The sequence below is a fragment of the Tasmannia lanceolata genome, unplaced genomic scaffold (genome assembly GCF_043159265.1).
Source record: "Tasmannia lanceolata isolate RefF3 unplaced genomic scaffold, GAP_Taslan_0.1 ptg000013l, whole genome shotgun sequence".
NCBI lineage: Eukaryota > Viridiplantae > Streptophyta > Magnoliopsida > Canellales > Winteraceae > Tasmannia > Tasmannia lanceolata.
Genome location: NW_027518690.1, coordinates 41,854,512 through 41,877,214, shown reverse-complemented (window position 1 = coordinate 41,877,214; position 22,703 = coordinate 41,854,512). Strand labels below are relative to the sequence as shown.

At 38.9% G+C, this 22,703-nt stretch overlaps 1 protein-coding gene and 1 pseudogene across 2 annotated transcripts; both read right to left on the bottom strand.

Annotated features, from left to right (window-relative positions):
* Positions 1–5,142: 5,142 nt before the first annotated feature.
* Positions 5,143–9,135, bottom strand: LOC143890151 (MDIS1-interacting receptor like kinase 2-like; annotated as a pseudogene). The gene is made up of 2 exons (XR_013255130.1): positions 6,851–9,135; positions 5,143–5,956 (listed from the first exon to the last, which is right to left on the bottom strand). The product of XR_013255130.1 is annotated as an MDIS1-interacting receptor like kinase 2-like (transcript).
* Positions 9,136–17,025: 7,890 nt separating this feature from the next.
* LOC143890150 (uncharacterized) lies at positions 17,026–21,553 on the bottom strand. The gene is made up of 2 exons (XM_077394726.1): positions 18,689–21,553; positions 17,026–17,705 (listed from the first exon to the last, which is right to left on the bottom strand). Exons 1-2 carry the CDS (start codon positions 21,387–21,389, stop codon positions 17,344–17,346), a joined length of 3,063 nt encoding a protein of 1,020 aa, XP_077250841.1. The 5' UTR covers positions 21,390–21,553; the 3' UTR covers positions 17,026–17,343.
* Between the last annotated feature and the right edge of the window lie 1,150 nt (positions 21,554–22,703).

Sequence of the window (22,703 nt, the reverse complement as noted above, 5' to 3'; positions counted from 1 at the left end):
TATGCATAAAACCTTGCCTCCGAGCATAAACCCTGCCTCCGAGCACAAATCCTTGCCTCCGAGCACAAATCCTTGCCTCCGAGCATAAATTCTCTGCCTCCGAGCATAAAACCTTGCCTCCGAGCATAAACCCTGCCTCTGAGCATAAATTCTTGCCTCTGAGCATAAAACCTTGCCTCCGAGCATAAACCCTACTTCTGAACACAAATCCTTGCCTCCGAGCATAAAATCCTGCCTCTGAGTATAAATTCCTTGCCTCCGAGCATAAAACCCTGCCTCCGAGTATAAAATCCTTGCCTCCGAGCATAAGTCCTTGCCTCTGAGCATAAAACCTTGCTTCCAAGCATAAATCCTAGCCTCTGCTTGTCTCTTCATCATTACTTTTGAAAATTTTGTAGAAATAGATAGTTGAGTAATGAGAAAAATATATTCGAGACTGAAAAGAGCCAAAAGAAAGAATAGAAAGATGCCCCCATGCTTGCTAGAATTGTTGTATAGGTTTATTATAATTAATTAGCTTGATCATTTTTTGTATTTAGTAATTTTCTTGCTCAGCTTATGCTCTACAATTTATCTAAACTGAACTTTTTAATGCTTTGTCAATGTCATTTAAAGAAATTTGACTAATAGTTGATTTAGAAATATTCTTTCTTTCATTTGAGTGGTTTCAGAACCTATGGATTATGTTCTTCTCTTGTTTACTTGATCTCATGTCTGTTGAGTTAATTAGTAGGTTGGATCAATCAGCTCTATACATTTTAGTTGTGTTTTGGAGTCATTTATTCCTCCGGGTCCTAAATAATAATAAAAGTCTGTATGTGCATTGTTTTGTTAAAATGATAATTTTGACCCCAAAGTGGATTTAAGCACAAACTATTTTATGAGAAATATTACAGTAAAATAAAGTTGCAGGTCATATGGATCATGTTCGGTTGTTCACATTTTAGCTGCTCCAGGAAATGACGATCACTTTAGTTATTTCAGTTGTCATACCTGAAAGGCAACTTGTTTGTAAACTATTCATGTTTTGACTGCCTTTTAAAATACTCTTTTGATTAGTATTTCATTTTGTAATTTAAGACTATTTGCATATTAAGTTTAATTTTGAGGTTTACATTGCTGGTTGAAATAATGAGGTATTTTGTGATTGCTTATAATTGTTGTTGATTGATACAAATGTTTGATTCATTATCCCCCTGTATAGTTCAACTAAGAGGATTTAAGAATTTGGATTCTACTTTATCTAATCTCTAAAATTCTAGATATGGATTAGTGAGAGATTTGTTTTTCCTTCCTGATTTTTTTTTATGGTTGATCTTAATATGACCATGTTTTAGTGAATGCCCAAAAATGGTTGCTATCCCCTTTGACTCGGTCACTGTTTGTAATTGTAATTAAATTATGATGATTTTTAATGGTTGTTTAGTAGTTTGAATTTAAATAAATTGTTTAATAGGAAGAAGGAGATCAGATGACTACTCTATTCGATATTATCGACATGAGTACTGTCTGATCTCAAGGCGGGATTAGAAATATTATCATGTGTATTTGATATCAGATGATTACTTTGGCATCATCTGATTTCATTGGAGTCCCCGTATTGGGGTTTGTGGTTGGTTTAGAAGTGTTTGATATTGTTTTTACTTTATTAGGCTATCCAGCGGCTGGTCTGGACTAATTAATGTTATTTATCACTTTATGATTGCTATTAAATTGTATATTCTTCTTTTCTTAGAACTTGATTTGTTTTTAGAATAAAATTTGCGATTATCTGGTAGCATTTTCTTCTCTTTTTGATAGACTAACACAGTCTTATAGATTTCTGTTAAATCTCTTTAGATATTAGAATTCCCTCTCGTTGCAAGGGCGATGAAGGCGCTAGCCTAAGCCCATCCTTAGGGGACTCGCTTAGTCCAAGTAGCACTCCTCTCATTTACTTAAAGACTTGTGTATCCCCTAGAAATTAGAAATCCATTCATTGCAAGGGCAATGAAAGAGTTCTCTAGAGCCCTCTCAGGGAGACAGGCTATGTCTCAGACAGAGAAAGTTGTATCCTTTAGAGACAAGCTTTGTCTCATTAGTGAGTCTATCCTTAGGAGACATGCCGTGTCTCGTCAGCACCTCTCTTGGAGCTTATCTTTTTGTTTAGGAGTCTCACACAATCTCATTTTTCTTTCTAAACCTCATCTTTGTGCGTCTCTTGGTTTTTGGAAGAACACCTTGCTCGGCTTGGCATCATACCCCTTACCCTATGGGTATTGGGTTGCACATTTGTTGCACCCTAGGGCTAGGTAGCTGTCCGGCCCGGCTGGGTGTTTTACCTAAACCAAATATGCACAAGGTCTCTTTTTCCTTGTTCGCATTTTTTTCTCTATCCTACCTATATGTCTAAGAGACTTGCCCAGTCTCATTCTATTAGCATCCTCCTCTTTGTGCATCATTTGGTTTTGGGAGAACATCCTACTCGGCTTGGCAACATACCCCTTACCCTTATGGGTATTGGGTTGTACATTTGTTGCACCCTAGGGCTAGGTAGCTGTCCGGCCCGGCTGGGTGTTTTACCTTCGCTAAATATGCGCAAGATCCCTTTTTCCTTGTTACTTGTGAGTTTTATCTTAGCTTGATAGTCTCACTAGCACCCTTCTTTATCTCTTTTTCTTTTAGGAGACAGGCTTTGTCTCATTAGCACCTCCTTCTTAGAATCCTATTTTCAGAGTCAGTCCTTAGCCTAGGAGTCTGTCCTTAGCTAGAGAGTCTGTTTTTCTTTCAGGAGTCAGTCCTATCATCATAGGGGTTAGGATTTTATCCAACCTCTCATCAAATCTTGTGTTTTTCTATCCGCTCCTGCAAGGTATAGGATGCTGTCCAACCCTTGCAGAGCTGTGTTTCTGTTCTTTTCCCCCGCAAAGCATAGGATGCTGTCCAACCTTTGCGGGATATCAGGAGTCTGTCCTCCCCTTATGATGATAGGATTTGTCCCCCTTGAGTCAAAAACACTTAAAAACAACAAAAACATCTGAAAAACCAAAAATCTCAAAAATTTTGAGTCATTAGAAGTAGTTAGGAAATCTGTTCCGAACTACGTTGGCTTGATCCTCTTCCACGAGGTACGTAGTGCAGCTTGGGATCCACATCCCAAGTCCAGCCAAACCTTTAAAAATAAGCATTTTAAATCTTTCAAAATTACAAAAATCTTTCAAAATGTTGTTTTTTCGAAAGGATCTTCCTCTAGAGTTAGGAGGTTGTCCTAGTTAGGGAGTTTTTGAGTCGGGAGTTGCTCCCTCGTTCGTTGTTTGTTTGTTGTGTGTTTTATTTGTTTGTGTTAGAGTTAGGAGTGAGTCCTAGCTAGGAGTTTTACGCCTCCGTCTGGTCAGTTGGCGATCCACATCGCCAATTGATGACTAGGTCTAAGATGCGATAGATCCTACTGTTTTTCTTAGGATATACCGCCTAGCTACACATAGATTATAGGAACCACCTGCATTAGCTTAGGGCTAACCTGCATTTAGTTAGGGCATATAGGGTGTCCTAAAATCTACAATCCATTGGAATTTAAATAATCACACAAGAAGCTTTAAGAACTAGTCTGGTCTTTTAGATCGAGTCTAGGATAGAGGTCTAGATGTCTTAGGCATCATAGCTTAGAATAGGTGCGAAGAACTACGTTGCCTTGATTCTCGTGGAGGCGGGGATACGTAGGCTTCTTTGGATGAACATCAGATCATCTAAAGACTCGGGCCTAGGTATAGATTAGAGTCTTAGGGTTGTTTGGTATCGAGTCATTTTCTATGTTTTGCAGTGTTTTCTTACTTTATTGCGCAGACCTTATACTTTTTTGGTGTGTCATGCATGTGTTTGTTCATCAGAACTTAGACACCCATTAGGCATGTCACTTATAACCTAGCTATGCTTAGGTGACACATGTTTCTTTTATTTTATCTTGTGTGCCTTTGATTTCATCTCCGAGACATGCATGATTAGATAGATGTTTTCTCGGAGATATTCATTCCCATTCCATATGATTTTCGACTAAAACTCTTCAAAATTATTAAGTAAATGGCATAAGAGACCAGGTGTTTGCACTTGGGCGGATGAGGTGCTCTTTAGACCTTCCGAATTCGTAACCAGGCACGAACCCTCTTTTTATAATCTCTGGTTATCCGTTGCAACAGAGCATAGTATGGGATCCTTGGCCCACTTCCTTGGATGGCGACTCTTCTTTGTTTAAGGTACGCCTCCAATCTGGGCTAGTCCCCGAATCGAGAGGTATCTCACCTTTTATATCGCCACTCATGCTGTGAGAGGCACTTCTTTCGAGAGTTCCTTGGTAGAGCTCTCCATTCACGTGGATGATCCATAGAGACTGTTAGCGCGTGGGGGCACGTTCCTCACCGCCGCCTCTCTCTCGGATCGGGGTCCACAATGAGTGGATTTAGTGACGGACGAGGATGGTTCGGTTTTGAAGGAGTGGAGAATTGCGACGGAGGATCTGAAAATGAATCTTGAGTGGTGGCAGATTGACCTTCTGCCGATAAATGATGGGCCGATAAATGTTGAGGGGTTCGGGAGATTCCAGTCGGCGACAAAGACAACGGGGCGTGGCGGAAGAACATGGAGGGAGGAGGGGGTTTGTTCTCTTGCTTGGTGATTCGTTTGGATGCGAGTGTTCCATCTCCTGTGGCTTAAACCCAAGGAAGAAGTAGGTGCAATCACACCTGCACAAATGCACTGGATCCCATTTTGTGGATTGGCTGTTGCATCCACAAAATGCCCTGCGACTCTAAAGTGATTTTAAGAGTAAAAACTATAATCTATAAGTTATATTCCAATTAGTCATCAAAGATTTTGATTTAGCCAAAAGTTTAAATTTTTTCTAATAAATCTGTTAATTCTACTTATCTTAACGTTGCAATCAGGCCCGTTGAATCCTTCCCACGTGAAGAAGATTAGCCTCTCTCCAATCATAGATACACAGAAGTTGGCTGTCCCAAGTAGGAGGAAATATTTTAGAGGGAGAAGAACATGTGTCCCCATGTAGGCGGAAATATTTTATATGAGGGCACATATAAAACCTTATAAATGTAAATTCTTTAATTAAATATCCTATAAATGTAAATTTCAAAATATACCATAAATGTAAATTTCTCTAGATTTATAGATTTTATATGTGATCGCATGTAAGTGTAATATTTTAAAAAATAAAAAATTACATCGGAACTCGTATGGTTTGATGATCCAAGCCGTTCATTTGTTGGGCCTTCACATATATAAGTTCTACCTCAAAAATCAATTCTATAAAATGATCTTAACCCTCCGATCTGTAGAGATTTTTATTTTAGAATCATCCTATCTAGCATGTTATTTTACACATCTTTCAAATGAGCATAGGACCAGAAGGTGCAAAACCATGTGGGTTGCCTCATGATAGTCTACAAAGATCAATGGTCTAAATGAAACATACATGTCTCCAAGTGGGACCCAAGACTTGATCTCGACGGTGACAATCAGCCTAGTCCGTCCCTTATTTTGATCAACTATATGACATACTGACCTATACAATATAACTGAGTAGGTGAAGAGACCCAACCCATTTACACTTGAAATTCCATCAGTTGAGACATTTCGATTGTGTGGAATGGCTTTGGAAAAGATGGAGTTCGAGCAGAGAACTTTCCAGAGATGTGTTGCATGTGTGGCCGAGTTTGTGGATTTGCATTTATGCACGCGAGTGCCATTGACACTGCCAGAACAACTTCATTTCCAACTTGGTCTTCGGGATTTGGGAGCCGTGGGTCTAACACATCCTTTAGCCGTAGATTTTGGCCAACTTCAGATGATGATGTTAACAAGGAAGAGATGATATCTCCAGGGTGCCTTCCCATTATCACTTCAAGTGCTAAAACCCCAAAGCTATATACATCGCATTTCTCCGTCACTCACATTGTGTAAGCAAGCTCTGCCAGACAAAAAAAAGAAAAAGAAGTCAAATGACAAAATATTTCTAGGTTAAACAATGCTCTTACCATCCAAAAAAGAGAGAAAATTCTCTTAATTGTATAACATGAAACAAGTATTTCATCAAAAAGAGACTTCCATGTGAAATGAGCGTAAAACGAATTTTATGCCCATTTTTAAGTGGGGAAAGGTAAAATTTGTTTCACGCCCCTTAACATTTGCTAAGGCACATTGAAACCGTACATTGGCAGACCCTGACGAGAGATGTTTGTACATGAGTTTTACTTTGATTCTCGCCTAACCGTTGGATCAGGTCAGTGCTGGCTAGCAACTTATCATCTGGCCAAAATATGCTCAGAGATGGCAGATGAAATGTGACCCATTAGGCACAATCGAGGTACAATAAAAAAAATCGGGTAATACTTTGTCAAAAAATTCTAAATCTAAACACTAGAAATTAAGCTAATCCATATCCTAATCTATCATTTTGAAGTTGGAAAATTTACAAAAATCATGTTGTGTAAAGTCTCCTTGTAAGGAATACCCAAAATTTTGGATAATTAGTAGTCACCAGTCACTTGGTCAGAGTGACTAAAAAGAAAAATTTCCGCCGATTTTAACGTAGTTTTTTGTTTTGGTTGAGCAAGAAATAGGCCTTGTTTATTTTGGACTTTTGAGAACCGATTATGAGACCAAAAACTGAATATTTGACTTAAATGTAAGTTTAATTTTGAGCCCAATAATCAGTTTTTGACTACCACACAGTTTTCAAAATCTAAAACAAACAGAGATATGGGGCCAATCACATCAATGGTCTAAAACATTTTGTCCTTCCGTACGTGTGCCAAATGACATACCGCAACAATAAAGTAGGCACAATATAGGAGGAACCAACCTGGAGCAACATATCCACAAGTGCCTGCAAGTTCTGTCCAGTTGGATGAATCCGGCATTAGAATTCTAGCAGTACCAAAATCAGATACGTGAGCCTCAAATTCTGAATCCAATAAAACATTTTTGCTTGAGATATCTCGATGAACTATTGGCGGGTCGCAATCATGGTGCATGTATGATAAAGAATGTGCCACAGCTTTAATAATATTAACCCTCTTCACCCAATCCAACTCCATCGCCCCTTCGTCACCGCTTAGTATATTAGCCAAATTTCCTCTTTCTATATACTCATAAATGAGAAACATACATCGACGGTGGGAGCAAAACCCGTAAAGCTTGACAACATTGCGGTGACGGATTTCTGTTAATGCACGTACCTCATTTCTAAAACTTCTCTGATCAATTTGCTCGCCATCTTCCAATTTGTGAAGTTTTTTTACAGCTACTGTTTGCCCTATTGGCAGATATGCTTTGTAAACTCTCCCATATCCGCCTTCCCCAATGCAGTATCTGTCATCAAAATCCTCTGTTGCATCGATGATATCTTCATAAGAAATACACCCATCCCAATTCCATATCAAAAATAGGTCTTTATTCCTTTCATTTCTTTGTCCCTCTGCATTTCTTGTTTTGAAGCAAAAAAAGGAAGAAATGCCAAAAACTAGAAGTAGAAGGAATAGTGCGCTCAAAAGAGGAAGAATGATCAATATGATAACGTTGTGTTTCTTTTATGGCTCACCATTGTTTATTGGCGTGGAATTGCATGGTTGCAAACCTTGCACTTTGCCGCATAAACCTTTGTTGCCGACAAATGTCCCTTGTTGGAAGGCTTTGTTGTTAGGAAAGCTACCCACCAAATTATTGTATGATAAATCAATCGATGTCAAGCTGAGCATATTTTCTAGAGAAGATGGAATTGACCCAGAAAGCTTGTTGTGGGAGAGATTTAAGATTTCCAGCATGTGTAATTTTTGCACTTGGGGCGATATTTCTCCTGTAAGCATGTTAAAACTAAGATCTAGCATAATTTGTAGCTCTGCTAGATTGCCAATTTGAAATGGAATGCTTCCATTCAAATGATTTCTGCTTAAGTTCAAAGAATGCAATTTCGAGCAATCTTTTAGTTGTTCTGGTATCGATCAAGTTAGTTTGTTTGCTGATAGGTCCAGGATCTCCAAATTGGACAGTTTTCCCATTTCTGATGGTATCCGACCAGAAAGTTGGTTTCCATTTAAACTCATCTTATATAAAACTGTCAAGCTCCCCAATTCCTTTGAAATCTCTCCTATCAAAAGGTTTGAAGAAAGGTCGAATAGTGCTAGTTGAATCAACTGTCCAAACTCCAGTGGTATTTTACCAGCTATCAAGTTCCCTGAGAACTATAAACTTGTCAAACTTTTACACTTGCCCCAACTTGGAGAGAGTTCACCAGACAAACGGTTGTGGCTCAAGTTAATATATGTTAGATTTGGACAAACTCCAAAGACTTCGGACATATTTCCGGTGAGCTGGTTTCCTTGGAGAGAAAATTTGGTTAAGGACGTGCAGTTTCTCCAGCTTTTGGGGATGTGACCCGAAAGTTGATTGCCGGATAGAGATATATTGGCTAGCCTTTTAAGATCACCCAAAGAGGATGGAATTGGACCTATTAGAAGGTTGAAGCCCATGTATAGTTCACCCAAAAATTTCAAATTTCACCCAAAAATTTCAAATTTCCTATTTCTTTAGGGATGGGGCCAGAGAGATTATTGCTGGAGAGGTACAATGTGACAAGGTTGGTCAAGTTTCCTATTGTGGAAGGAATGGAACCTGTTAGAATGTTATCGTACATTGCCATATCACCCATATTTTTCAAATTTCCTATTTCTTTAGGGATGGGGCCAGAGAGATTATTCCTGTAGAGGTACAACGTGACAAGGTTGGACAAGTTTCGTATTGCGGAAGGAATTGTTCCGAAGAGTGAGTTGTTGCTAAGATCAAGATTGGTGAGTTTTGGAAAGGAAGAGAATTTGAAGTTATAGAGCTTACCTTGCAAACCTACACTTGTTAGGTTTATTTGAGTGACACTTCCTTCGTGGTTACATGCTATTCCCCTCCAATTGCATGGGCTTTTATTGGTGGCATTGTGAAACGACCATGAATTGAGAGGAGCTTAGTTAAGGAGGCTAGCTTTCCAGCCGAGGAGAGCCTCTGCTTCTACTGAATTTGCCGTTGTTGAACGGCAAGAAAGCATGAGAGAGCAGAAAAGTAAAGAGAAGAGGGAGAGAGATTTCTCAAAGGCCATGGTTGTTGGTGGTGTTTGAGTTTTTTGGCTCATGTTGGATGTAGATTTATAGTGAAAAAGTCGTGTGTCCTTCTATGCCGTGCGTTGAGGGGAATAATTGTGTACCACATCTATTCTTGTAACAGACAATTAATATGGCCCCACTCGTATTTTTGTAAGCGTGTAAGAACCGTAGTCTTTTCTTCTTCTTGACCATTCACCACATAAACTCATCTTATTAGCTCACGCTGTGTTTTACCGTGAAGAGGTTGATGACACATGTAGATGCAAGTACATTTATTATGGCACACAAAAATGTTAAATTAAATGAATAAAAAATGCTCCTCGGCAAGTTGGTCCAATGGGAGAACTCTTGTAGGTATTTTTTCTGGGGTGCCCTTCTGTTTAACATTCTTCTTATAATTATAAGTACGGAACGATTAAGCTATCTTTGGAATCAATGACTCTGATCAATTCTAGTATTCCATATGGGAATCTGTATATAAAATCAAGTATTCCATTGGATCCACACCACCAAAGTAGATTATTTATTGTTTTACGCTTACATTTTTCAGTGCCATTATAAACACGATGGAATAATTATTCCATTTTAGTGACGTGGTTCCATTGGGGGCGCACTTGCTGCCGGTGTTTGCAAGGACACCCTTCAATTTAGCATTCCTCTAATCATGAAGTGTGATACCAAGTAAATGAAACTGTTTCCTCGATAGTCGCACTCATCTCTTGGGCTGTTACTCTTCTCAACTACCTATCATCTGATCGGGCGGCCCATATTAAAACAAAAGTGTACGAACGGCATCGATGGATGCGATTTGTTCCAAAAAGAGCCAATAAGTTTGGGGGAGGACTATGAGTCTCTTTTGTGAGTACGCGACTTTTCCACATCTTCTCCCAGCCGATGGGCCTCACGGGGAGTGAGTCAATGTACAAAAATGGCAGCGGTTGAACATTCATGCCATTGGCCTCATTGTGATTGGGCCAAAGTAGATTGATATTATTAAGCTTCTATGCCGTGTGTTGATGGGAGTTGAAATATTGTCTCCTTCTATGCCGTCTGTTGATGGGAGGTGAGATAAACTTTGACATCTAATCCCGTACAGGGACTTGCTAGGCCATTTAGCGGAAAGCCAAATAAACTTTGACATCTATTCCCGTACAGGGACTTGCTAGGCCATTTAGCGGAAAGCCATTTAGCGGCTGGCTTTTGCATGTGAGAACAACCACATCATCATATACATTAAATGCACGAGACAAAATCTTTCAAGAAGTAAACATGCGGCTGTTCTCGGCTTCCCGCATGCAAATGCAAAATCTTCCACGAAATTGCCTATCAAGTCCCTTTCGTTGAAATCACCGTTTTTAACTATGCTCCTACAACCCCAAACTTTAAGATAATTCAAGTTTGATTTTCTATTTTTCCATAACTCATAAGGGGTTACATTAGACTTTTTACTTGGTACCCTATTCAATATGTAACAAGCAGTAAGTAATGCTTCACCCCAAAAACTTTTATTCAAACCAGAATTAACAAGCATAACATTAACCATTTCAGTTAAAGTTCTATTTTTTCTTTCTGCTACACCATTTTGTTGTGGTGTATAAGGGGCAGAAGTTTCATGAACTATGCCAACTGATTCACAGAAAAGAGGAAAATGGTATTTACCACCCTTATCTGATCTAAGGCATTTAATTGTTATTTCACACTGGTTTTCTACTTCTGTTTTATAAACCTTAAACTTTTCCAACACTTCATCTTTATGACTAAGTAAATATACATAGCAAAACTTAGAATAATCATCTATAAAAGTAACAAAATACTTTTTACCTCCCTTGATAGGAACACTATGTATATCACATACATCGCTATATACTAGGTCTAATAAATTAGTAGTTCTATCTACTATAAGAAATGGTTTAGTGATTAATTTAGTTTGCATACATATTTTGCATTTATCTACTAAATCAATTTCACATTTTGGAATTAAATCTATCTTAACCATATCATTCATTTTCCTAGTATTAATATGTCATAAACGATTATGCCATAAAGATAAAGAGTCAACAACATATGCAAAGACATTCACTTTATTAATATTGAGTTTAAACATCACTTCATACATATATCCCTTTCCAACAAAGGTAACCCCCTTAGAAAGAATGAATTTATCAGATTCAAATACAAGCTTGAAGCCATTCTTGCTAAGAATGCTTCCAGAAACTAAATTATTTCTCACTTCAGGTACATGAAAGACATCAGTAAGAGTGAGGCGCTTGCCGGATGTAAATTCCAGTTCTACTTTGCCTCTTCCTTTGACTACTGTCGTCGACGAATTGCCCATGTAAATGACACTTCCATCTTCAACCGTTTCATAGGTCAAAAATAGATTCCTGTCTTTGCAGACATGCCTCGTCACACCCGAGTCAATCCACCAATCATTGCCATCTTCAAGGATATTCGCTTCTGAAATCATGGCTACAAACTTGTTGTTGTCTGTTTATGTTCCCGACTTCTTATCTTTAAGAAGTCAACATTCACTCTTGTAGTGGCCTGGTTTGCCACAATTGAAACAAGCACCCTTTTTTTTCTTATTCTTATTATTCTTCTTTTCAGGGTGCTTGTTTATCTTCCGATTGCCTTTCCCTTGTTGGTTCGGTTAATTGACATTTTCCACCAAGTGTATCTTAGAGGAAGAAATCTCATGATCTTCTTTATGATCTCTAATTCTTTACTCTTCCTCAATCCTAAGGCATTGAGCCAAGTCATCAAGAGAAATCTCCTCTTTCTTGTGTTTAAGACTTTTTCTAAAGTCTTTCCAACTTGGCGGAAGTTTGTCAATATTCGACAGAATTATGAAGGAATCATCAAGTACAATGCCTCGCAAATGAATTTGACTCACCATGTGTTGAATTTCATGCAGTTGATCAATAACATGTCTATCATCTACCATGCGATAATTCAGGAAATGACTCACAGAGAACTTTTTGCTGCTTGCATCCTCCGCCATGTATTTTGCTTCGAGTGCATTCCAAATCTCGCTTGCCGATCCCATTCTCTGATATATGTCGAATAGAGTATCTGACATAGCGTTGAGGATGAGCCCTTTGCAGATGTAATCATCTTGTTCCCATTTCATTCTTGTACTAGCCTGCGCTAATGTCTCATTTTCAACTGCTGCCGGCTTTGGGGTTGTGAGAACTCAAACAACTTTGAGCGACGTTAGGATGCAATGCACCTTCTTTTGCCATCGCTTGAAATTCCCTTTGTCAAATCTTTCTAGTTTGACAAAGTCTTGGACATTTGTCGGATTGAAAACAACGCCATTGAAGCAAAGATGAAAATATGTCTTAAGATTGTTAGAGATAATTTGTATCTGTAGGAGAATAAAGAATAGAAACCGGTTTGCTTCAAGGCATGAAATCGCTTTCCCTAAGACAGATTTCGCCCCCACTAGTGGTGTGCAAAAGGGGATCCACGAACTGCCTCCAAGATAAAATGAAGCCAGTAGGAATGTCTTACTATATTTGACGACGCTATGCACAAGCGGAGTCAAATTCGAAATGTCCTTAGAGAATAACAAGCCTTAGAGAATCAGCCTAATTACTGTTACTACAGTATAACAGTAATTAGATAAACAATAATGAAAACAGTATGTAAAACGAATTTGGTGGGAGTGAGAAAGGAGAGTTAATTGCATTGGAAGTCTTTAGAATTGCACCAGAAATTGGTAAATTCGTTTTCTGTCTTGAAATGGATGGGTTGTGCACTTTTTACTGAGCCTCTGGTGACTTTTCAGTGTGAAAAGCACCCCTGAATAGAGTCTTTCCAGTTCAGTTTGAATTCTGGCAGTTAGATTGCACCCATACACGATTCAATGATCCAGATCAATCTTAGAGTGACTATTGGGATATATAAAATCCCGTCCTCCCCTGTAACCGTTAGATGATCCATCTACGGTATAGATCGCACCCCCTTGATTCTTGACCGTTGGGGGAAGGGACACAACTCAATGGATCGCACCCACTGACCGTTGGAGTACTGGGCCCGTTGGGCCGACCGTTAGGCTCGAATCAAAGCCCAACCCAACCGACCTATTCGGCACTGGGTTTGATAGGCCTATGACCTATTCGGCCTACCCACTAGACCGATCCACAATCGTCTAGATCCAACGGTCCAGATCAAATCTGAAAAAATTAAAGGTTTGAATCGCTCCTCACTGCGATGCGGAGTGCGAAATGCGCCTAAAAAAGCGCCAATATGCGCCCTATAGCCTATTGCCCAAGCCGCGCGTGCGCGAGCGTGGACGGTGTGTTGTACTGTCCCGCGGTTCGACCCATGGCTAAGACCCCATGTGCAGATAAACAAAAGAAAGGAATTGGTGAACTAGTTTATATGCCCATCTCCAACTTTTCTCCGAAGCAATGTCGAACTATCTTTTCAATGCACTTCTACACTTTTTCCAAAAGTAAAAGCAAAGAGCAACTTTTTCAAAAAATAGTTTTTCCTTTCCCAAAACAACTAAAAGAAAATATTTTTCAAAATTTGTTTTGACCACAAAACACTTGATTTTGAAAATTCTTTAACACAATCAGCCTAGTCCATCCATTATTTTGATCAACTATATGAAATACTGACCTATACAATATAACTGAGTAGGTGAAGAGACCCAACCCATTTTGATTGTGTGGAATGGCTTTGGAAAAGATGGAGTTCGAGAGATGTGTTGCATGGGTGGCCGAGTTTGTGGATTTGCATTTATGCACGCGAGTGCCATTGACACTGCCAGAACAACTTCATTTCCAACTTGGTCTTTGGGATTTGAGAGCCGTGGGTCTAACACATCCTTTAGCTGTAGATTTTGGCCAACTTCAGATGATGATGATGATAACAAGGAGGAGATGATATCTCCAGGGTGCCTTCCCATTATGACTTCAAGTACTAAAACCCCAAAGCTATATACATCACATTTCTCCGTCACTCTCATTGTGTAGGCAAGCTCTGCCAAACAAAACAAAAAGAAAAGAAAAAGAAGTCAAATGACATAAAATTTCTATGTTAAACAATGCTCTTACCATTCAAAAAAGAGATAAAATTCTCTTAATTGTACATATGCACTACAGTAAAATCCATTTAAGTTATACTGTTGGGACCAATGTGATTGTATTAATGTAGACACGCATGTTATTAATAGGTACATACCTAAAACAATTTTCTATGCATTCAAAGTATTTTATTTTTTGGGAAAATAAAAAAGAACGCCTACAAACAGTTTGTATTCGTTCAAAACAATTGGTGACCTCTGCCACTCTACCATAATAAATACTGTGTAGCTATTGGAATCGTCCATCTGGCGGACCCCATTATGGATAGTCATGGGGCATCAATCGCACTAATCAAATAATTTGATGGCCTGAAGGTGAAGCTGCAGAGGTGGTGGATGGAAATAACCTTAAAGAGACAAAAAAAAAAAAGGTAATTCCAAAAAACAATTAACATCTGTCTTTCTCAAAGGAGAATAAGATAAAGAGACTCCTTCCACGTCTCATCTCCATTCTTTAAATTTCTTCCTTTTGCTCATGTGTTAGAGGAGCATTTCACAACAAAATAAAGATGACAATTTGCTTTACTCAGGACATGTTTGGCTACCATGAATTTTTTTACATGATAAATGTTTTAATTATTTTTCTCCTACGAAGATAAAGGAGGATCCATATATTTTTTTTGAAATGGTGAAACATATTAGAATGGAAAGGGAAGCCCGAGGTGGGACAGCCCAATAGAACATATTACAAGAAAAGAAAACAGAAACATAAAGCACACAACATCAACAGATCAAGACATAGCTGATCAAGGGGGAAGATAATCAAACCATTGTAAAGAGTCACTATTCACACCACTCTTGGTTAACAGATCAGCCTTCTCATTGGCCGCCCTCCTCACATGCTTCAAGACAGCCGATGACCCTGATATAATCTCGTGGATCTCATCTATGAACGGCAAGAATCTCCAAGGAGGCGCCACTACCCCCCTTAAGCCACCGGATAACATTTAAGGAATCCTCTTCAATAATAACCTTGTCAAGACAATCACCACTTATTTTCTTGATACCGTAGAATACCGCCTTAACTTCCGCCTCCGAAGCGTCGCATACACCAATCGGACCAAAGGAGGCCCATTGAACAACGCCCTCGCCATTACCCTCCCACCCCAGCCGGCCCAGGATTACCAAAAGAAGCACCATCAAAATTAAGTTTGAACATACCAAGAGGAGGCGGTTCCCATCTTTGGACGATGCTAGGCAATCTTTCACTACTAAAACACACTTCCCTCCAACCTTCCCAAAGGTCAAAAGCCGAAACAAATTGAAATAATGGAAGACATCTCGTCCATGAAATCACCAAGGCGATAATGCGCATGTACAGAAAATACGGAGACTTCGCCTTACCCTCAAAGATCCTAGAATTTTTTTCCTTCCATACAACCCACCAAGTAGCAAGCAAACAAACTTCCCACAAGATTTTTCCTTTTTTTCTCCAAGGCACGGCGCCCCAGTGATGTAACAACATCCGAATAGACCTCGGAAAAACCCAACTAATTCCAAACCTCAAAAAGATACATCTCTAGATCAATCGGGTGAAAGAACAATGCATGAATAAATGGTCTACAGATTCCCCTTCCATAAGGCAAAGAGACCAATGATCGACAAGCCACATGCCACGGTTACACAATCCATCTCACAGCCTAACCAATCCGCCATCTCTAAGGCCTCTTCCGAGGGCATATTCAATGCAAACATTCTAGACTTGTGGAAATTTGACCTTTGCCCAGTGATAATCTCATAACATCTCAGAATAGCTTTCAAATTTAACACTAGGTCTCTCTTAGGATCGCAAAACAGTAATGTATCATCGGTAAATTGAAGATGAGAAACCTCCACATTATCCCTCCCAATACTAAAGCCTTTTATCAACCCCAACTCACTACCTTTGACCAACAATCTGCTAAGAGTTTCCGCCATAATTACAAATAGAAATGGGGAAAGGAGGATCCATATTGTAAAGATGTAAGGCAATTTCATAATTTTAATGAAGTTTATTGGCCATATTGTTAGCTCCTTATTTGTTTGTTTGTTCCATTTTGCCTATTATAGAACCCTCTATAGATCCATATTGCCTGTTATGAAGGAACTAACAAAGTAACTAAGAAAGTGATCCACATTGCCTGTCCTATAGATCGGAGGGTTAGGATGATCATATTGAGATGATTTACATGGGGGCACTCTATTTATGTTGTGGCCCAACAAATGGAAGGTTTGGATTATCCTATGAAGCGGGCTCTGAGGTACTTTTTAAAAATAAGAACTTCGTGAACACACACCATATAGAATCTCGGGAATTAATATTGGAATTTTCAAAGTAGAAAGCAAAACTTTTTTAGGGGGCTAGGAATATATTACATCACTTGCATTCTTGGGCCGCATGGGTGTAAAATAGTGGGACTCATCCATCAGAACATATATGAGGTGTAAATAATGGGCCCTATTATATTAAAATATGAGGGGTAAATTGTGGGCTCCATCTTATGCATGGGTTAGGGGGAGATGGTGAGCCCGACTTGTCAAAACATGAAGTGTAAAATGGTGGGCCCTAGACATGCTGCAAGAACTATTCTCTGACCTCTCTTGCAAATTCCTGGCTCTGCCCCTGTCCATACATATTACAAATTTTAAAACTTTGTGTGTCTCGGGTAGGGGATGGCAACTCGTGTTTTTCACGTGAGATGATCGAAGTGGGACAATTGGTTGAAGTGACTCAGTTTCCCTTCGTGAATTCCGAATTTTTGTTACTCAAGATGCAAAAATCAGATAAGGGGGCTGAATGCATCCCAGTTGCCAATTGCAATTCTGTGACTCTTTTTTATTGAATAACAAGACCTAACAAGAAGTTGAATTCCATTTATTCTTAATTAATTCCTAATCAGAGAAAGAAATTTCACAGGAACCCATTTCAGAGCTCACTTTTTCAGGATAGAACAACCACCTCAGGATGGTCTACAAAGATCAACAGTCTGAATGAAACATACATGTCTCCAAGTGGGGCCCAAGACTTGATCTCGACAGTGACTATCAGCCTAGCCCGTCCCTTATTTTGATAAACTATATGAAATACTGACCTATATGATACAACAAAGTTGGTGTGGAGACCCAACCCATTTACGCTTGAAATTCCATCAGTTGAGACAATTCAATTGTGTGGAAGGCTTTCTGAAAAGATGGCGTTCTAGCAGAGAACTTTTGAGAGATGTGTTGCATCGTTGGCCGAGTTTGCGGATTTGCATTTATGCACGCGAGTGCCATTGACACTGCCAAAACAACTTCATTTCCAACTTGGTCTTCGAGATTTGCGAGCCGTGGGTCCAACACATCCTTTAGCTGTAGATTTCGGCCAACTTCAGATGATGATAACAAGGAGGAGATGATATCTCCAGGGTGCCTTCCCATTATGACTTCAAGTGCTAAAATCCCAAAGCTATATACGTCGCATTTCTCCGTCACTCTCATTGTGTAAGCAAGCTCTGCCAACAAACATTATCATGGCTGAAGTTTCTATGGACAAATAGATTTTCATGAAAAAAGTATTCCATCTAAAAAAGACTTCCATGGTCCAGCAAGAAAGATTTTTTTCCCAAGAAAATGGAGAATTGTTTTTCAATATCAATCTGTTTCTTTCTATGTAAAAATATGTCAAATGAATTTTATGCCCTTCTTAATATTTGTTGTACGCCATACGTCGAGACAAATTAATGAAGTCAATGGAGAACAATTTTTATGGAAAATGTGTTATCCAAGCATTAGGAAAGTAAATTTTTAGGGAAAGTTTTTTCCATCTTGTTTGTCATAGAACCTAGCAGCCCCTTAACCTTCTGAACATGACAAACACATCCTTGCTTTAAGGTGCATTGCAACTAATACATGAGCAAACCATCATGACAAGAGAGGTTTGGACGTGGGTTTTACCTTTGGTGCTCGTAGGGATCACCTTGGATCAGGTTAGTGCTGGCTAGCAACTCATCATATCCTAAGCATACACTTTAAAAGTTGGGAAATTTACTAAAATCCCCTCCCTTGACTAAAGTCTCCTAATAAAAAATACCCAAAATTTTGGGTAATTACTAGTCACTAGTCATTTATTTAAAATGACTTACAAGAAATTTTCCAACAAATTTAAGGTTCTTTGATGCTTTGGTTGTGCAAGAATTAGGCCCAGATTGTTTTGGATTTTGAAAACAGATTGTGAGCCTAAAACTGATTATTGGACTCAAATATATGTTTAATTTGAAGTCCAATAATCCTTTTTAGACTCACAATCGGCTCTCAAAATCAACAATGAACAGGGCCTTACGATATTGTATCTCTAAGGTGGCGCAGATCACATCAATGGCCTATAACATTCTGTCCTCCAGTGAGTGAGCCCAATAAGATAAAAACCAGATAAGAAGTAATTTTCTAAACAATTATGCCGCAATAATAAAGCAAGAACAAAATATGAGAAACTAACCTGGAGCAACATATCCTCGAGTGCCCGCAAGTTCTGTCCAATTGGATGAATCGGGCATTAGAAGTCTGGCAGTACCAAAATCAGAGACATGAGCCTCAAATTCTGAATCCAATAAAACATTTTTGCTAGAGATATCTCGATGAACTATTGGTGAAGCGCAATCATGATGCATGTATGATAAAGAATGTGCTACAGCTTTGATAACATTCACCCTCTTCACCCAATCTAACTCCATTGCCCCTTCTTCACTGCTTAGGATATTGGCCAAATTTCCTCTTTCCATATACTCATAAACCAGAAACATGCATCGGCGATGGGAACAAAACCCATAAAGCTTAACAATGTTGCGGTGACGGATTTCTGTTAATGCTTGTACCTCATTTCTGAAAGTTTTCTGATCTATTTGCTGGCCATCTTCCAAGTTGTGAAGCTTTTTTACAGCTACTACTTGATCTGTTGGCAGAGATACCCGGTAAACTCTCCCACACCCACCCTCCCCAATACAGTATTTGTCGTCAAAGTCCTCTGTTGAATTGACGATATCTTCATAAGAAATACACCCATCCCAATTCCATATCGAAAATAGATCTATATTCATTTCAATTCTCTCTTCCTTTGCATCTCCCCTTCTCTGGCAGAAAATGAAAGAAATGCAGAAAACTAGAAATAGAAGAAATAGTACACTCAAAAGAGGAAGAATGATTGATATGATAGCTTTGTCTCTCTTTTTATGTTCACCATTGTTTATTGACGTGGAACTGCATGGTTGCAAACCTTGAGCTTTGCCACATAAACCCTTGTTGCCAACAAATGTCCCTTGTTGGAAAGGCTTGCTGTTAGGAAGACTACCAACCAAATTATTGTATGATAAATCAATGGATGTCAAGCTGACCATATCTGCTAGAGAAGATGGAATTGTACCAATAAGCTTATTGTGGGAAATATTTAAGATTTCCAACATGTGTAATTTTCCGAGTTGGGGCGATATTTCTCCTGTAAGCAAGTTACAGCTAAGATCTAGTACATTTTGTAGGTCTGCTAGATTACCGATTTGAAATGGAATGATTCCATTCAAATGATTTCCACTTAATTTCAAATAATGTAATTTTGAGCAGTCTCCTAGTTGTTCTGGTATTGATCCACTCAGATTGTTTACTGATAGGTCAAGGATCTCCAAATTGGACAGCTTTCCAATCTCTAGTGGTATCTGACCAAAAAGTTTGTTACCATTTAAAATCAGTTGAATTAAAGATGGCAATCTCCCAAATTCCTTTGGAATCTCTCCTACCAAATGGTTAGAGGAAAGGTTGAGTACTCTTAGTTGAATCAACTGTCCAAGCTCTGGTGGTATTTTACCTGTAATCAAGTTCCTTGAGATCTTTAAACTCGTTAACATTTGACACTTGGCCCAACTTGGAGAGAGTTCACCAGACAATCGGTTGTAGCTCAAATCAATGTATGAGAGATTTGGATAAACTCCAAAGTCTTCGGACATACTACCTGTGAGTTGGTTTCCCTCAAGCCGAACTCTGATTAAGGTAGTGCAATTTCTCAAGCTTTTCGGGATGGGACCTGTAAATTGATTGTTGTGCATCGAAAAATATTGAAGTGATCCACCTTGGCAAATTTGTTGCGGCAAATTTCCTGAGAGATTGTTGTCCCCCAAATAGAGTGTTTCCAAATTTATTAGACTTGGCATTTCTTGAGGAAGTGAACCAGAAAGGTGATTTTCAAATAGGCTTAGATCGATTAGCTTTTTAAGATCAGCTAAAGTTGAAGGGATGGAACCTGTTAACATGTTATTGTTGAAATCGAGATCCGCGAGGTTTACAAGATTTCCTATTTCTTGAGGGATAGAGCCAGAGATTTCATTGTCATTGAGGTACAAGAGTGTAAGATTGGTCATGTTTCCTATTTCTTTAGGGATGGGACCCAATAACTGGTTCTCATAAAGGACTAGATATGTTAACTTGGTCAAGTTACCAATCGATGGAGGAATTGGACCAGTGAGGTTGTTCTGGCTCAAACGTAGTCTATCCAAATTTGTGAGATTTCCTATTGTTGGTGGAATAGAACCACTTAGTTGGTTCCCATAAAGGCGCAAAATTTGAAGATTTGAAAGTAGGCCAATTTCAGAAGGAATAGTTCCAATGAGTTGATTGTATTGGAATTGAAGGGAGGTGAGTTGGGTCCAACTTGAGAAGAAAGATGGATCTATTTGGCCTGAGATCATGTTGCTAGAAACATCGAGATTGGAAATTTGAGTAAGATTAGAAAGTGAAGGAGGTAAAATTCCAGACAGATTGTTAGAAGATAAATCAAGGGAATTGAGTTTGGAGAGACTACCAATATTGCTTGGAATACTTCCAATCAGTGAGTTGCCAGTGAGATTGAGAAGAGCCAAGTTGGAAAATGAGGAGAAATTTAAGCTATGGAGATTTCCTCTCAAAGCCAGATTAGGGAGGCTTATTTGTGTCACTCTTCTTTGGGAGTTGCATGTTATTCCAGTCCAATTGCATGGGGTTTGGTTTGTAGAGTTGGGAGATGACCATGAAAGAAGAATAGGAGCTTGTCTTTGAGTAGGGAGACTGGTTTTCCAATTGATGAGAGCCTCTGCTTCCATTGAACTTGATTGAGCTAAAGCTGATGGATTGAAAGAAACCAACAGAACCCAGAAAAATAGGGATTTCTCTAAGAACATGGTTAATACTTTGGGTGGTTTCAGTAATGATTTTTCGTGGGTTTCGAACCAGCATTTCAACTCTGAAAGGTTGTTTTGTTCTTTTTCTGATCTTTTCTTGCCGGTTTAGAGGGCAAATGAAGTCGAGTTAAGAAATTAGACGTAGGTGTGCTGTAGGAAAAGAGTACTGGTCTTTTTAAAGGTTTCAGTTTCAAAAAAGTAGGCAACTTTGACTTGAATGTAAAATATTGAAAGATAAGCGATTAAGCGTGTGGATTTTGAGAACTAATTGACCAAGTATTGTTGCATGAATTTAACTAGTATTTTCGCATTTAAACTAGTCTAGATGATCAACAATGGGGATTTGCTAGGCTCCATCACCAAAGCCATTTCGAGGAACATTTGTTGCATGAGAGAGCAGCCACATAGGCTCACTTTCCAACAGATTTTGTCATTATTCATGAGGTGGCTGCTCTCTCATGCAACAGAATTCCGTGAAACGCATTTTGCGGTGGACCCAAGCAAATCCCTCAATAATGACAAGGCCTCCCAAGCAGAGAGAGAGAGAGAGAGAGAGAGAGAGAGAGAGAGAGAGTAATTTTGTTATTATAAACTTTAATGATGAAAAGGAGCAAACAAATTTTGTTATTTTAAAAACTTTATTGAAGAAAAGGAACTGAACTTTGTTTTGGGGATTCTGTGGTATTTATATTCTAAACTGTGAAACAACCAAGGTTTCAAATTTCGGATTCGGGGGTAATTTCGGTCCTCACTAAAACCGAAATTTTACTCGAAATTCGGTAGAAGCGCTCGAAATGTCAGTTTTTTTTGCCCAAATTATCGAAATTCGGGTAATTTCGGCTGAAATTTTTAAAAGAAATGAAAAATTAATATTTTATCAAAAATTTCGACCGAAACCAAATTTCGGTACAAACTGAAATCCGAAATTTCGGCCAAAATTTAAAACCATGGAAACAACCAATTACTCTAAAAGCTTAAGCAGTTAGAATTGTTGTTATTTGATCATTTTTATACTTCAACACTCCCCTTCGTGGCCCCTCTTTTTTTTTGGTTGGCCTTGCACCTTGCACATGTGGCCCCTCTTCTGGTTTGCCTTACATGTGGACTTTGTTGCTCGGATCATTCACCACATAAACTTATCTTATTAGCTCACGCTGTGTTTTACCGTGAAGAGCTGATGTACACATGTAGATGCAAGTACATTTATTATGGCACACAAAAATGTTAAATTAAATGAATAAAAAAGGCTCCTCGGCAAGTTGGTCCAATGGGAGAACTCTTGTATGTATTTTTTCTGGGGTGCCCTTCTGTTTA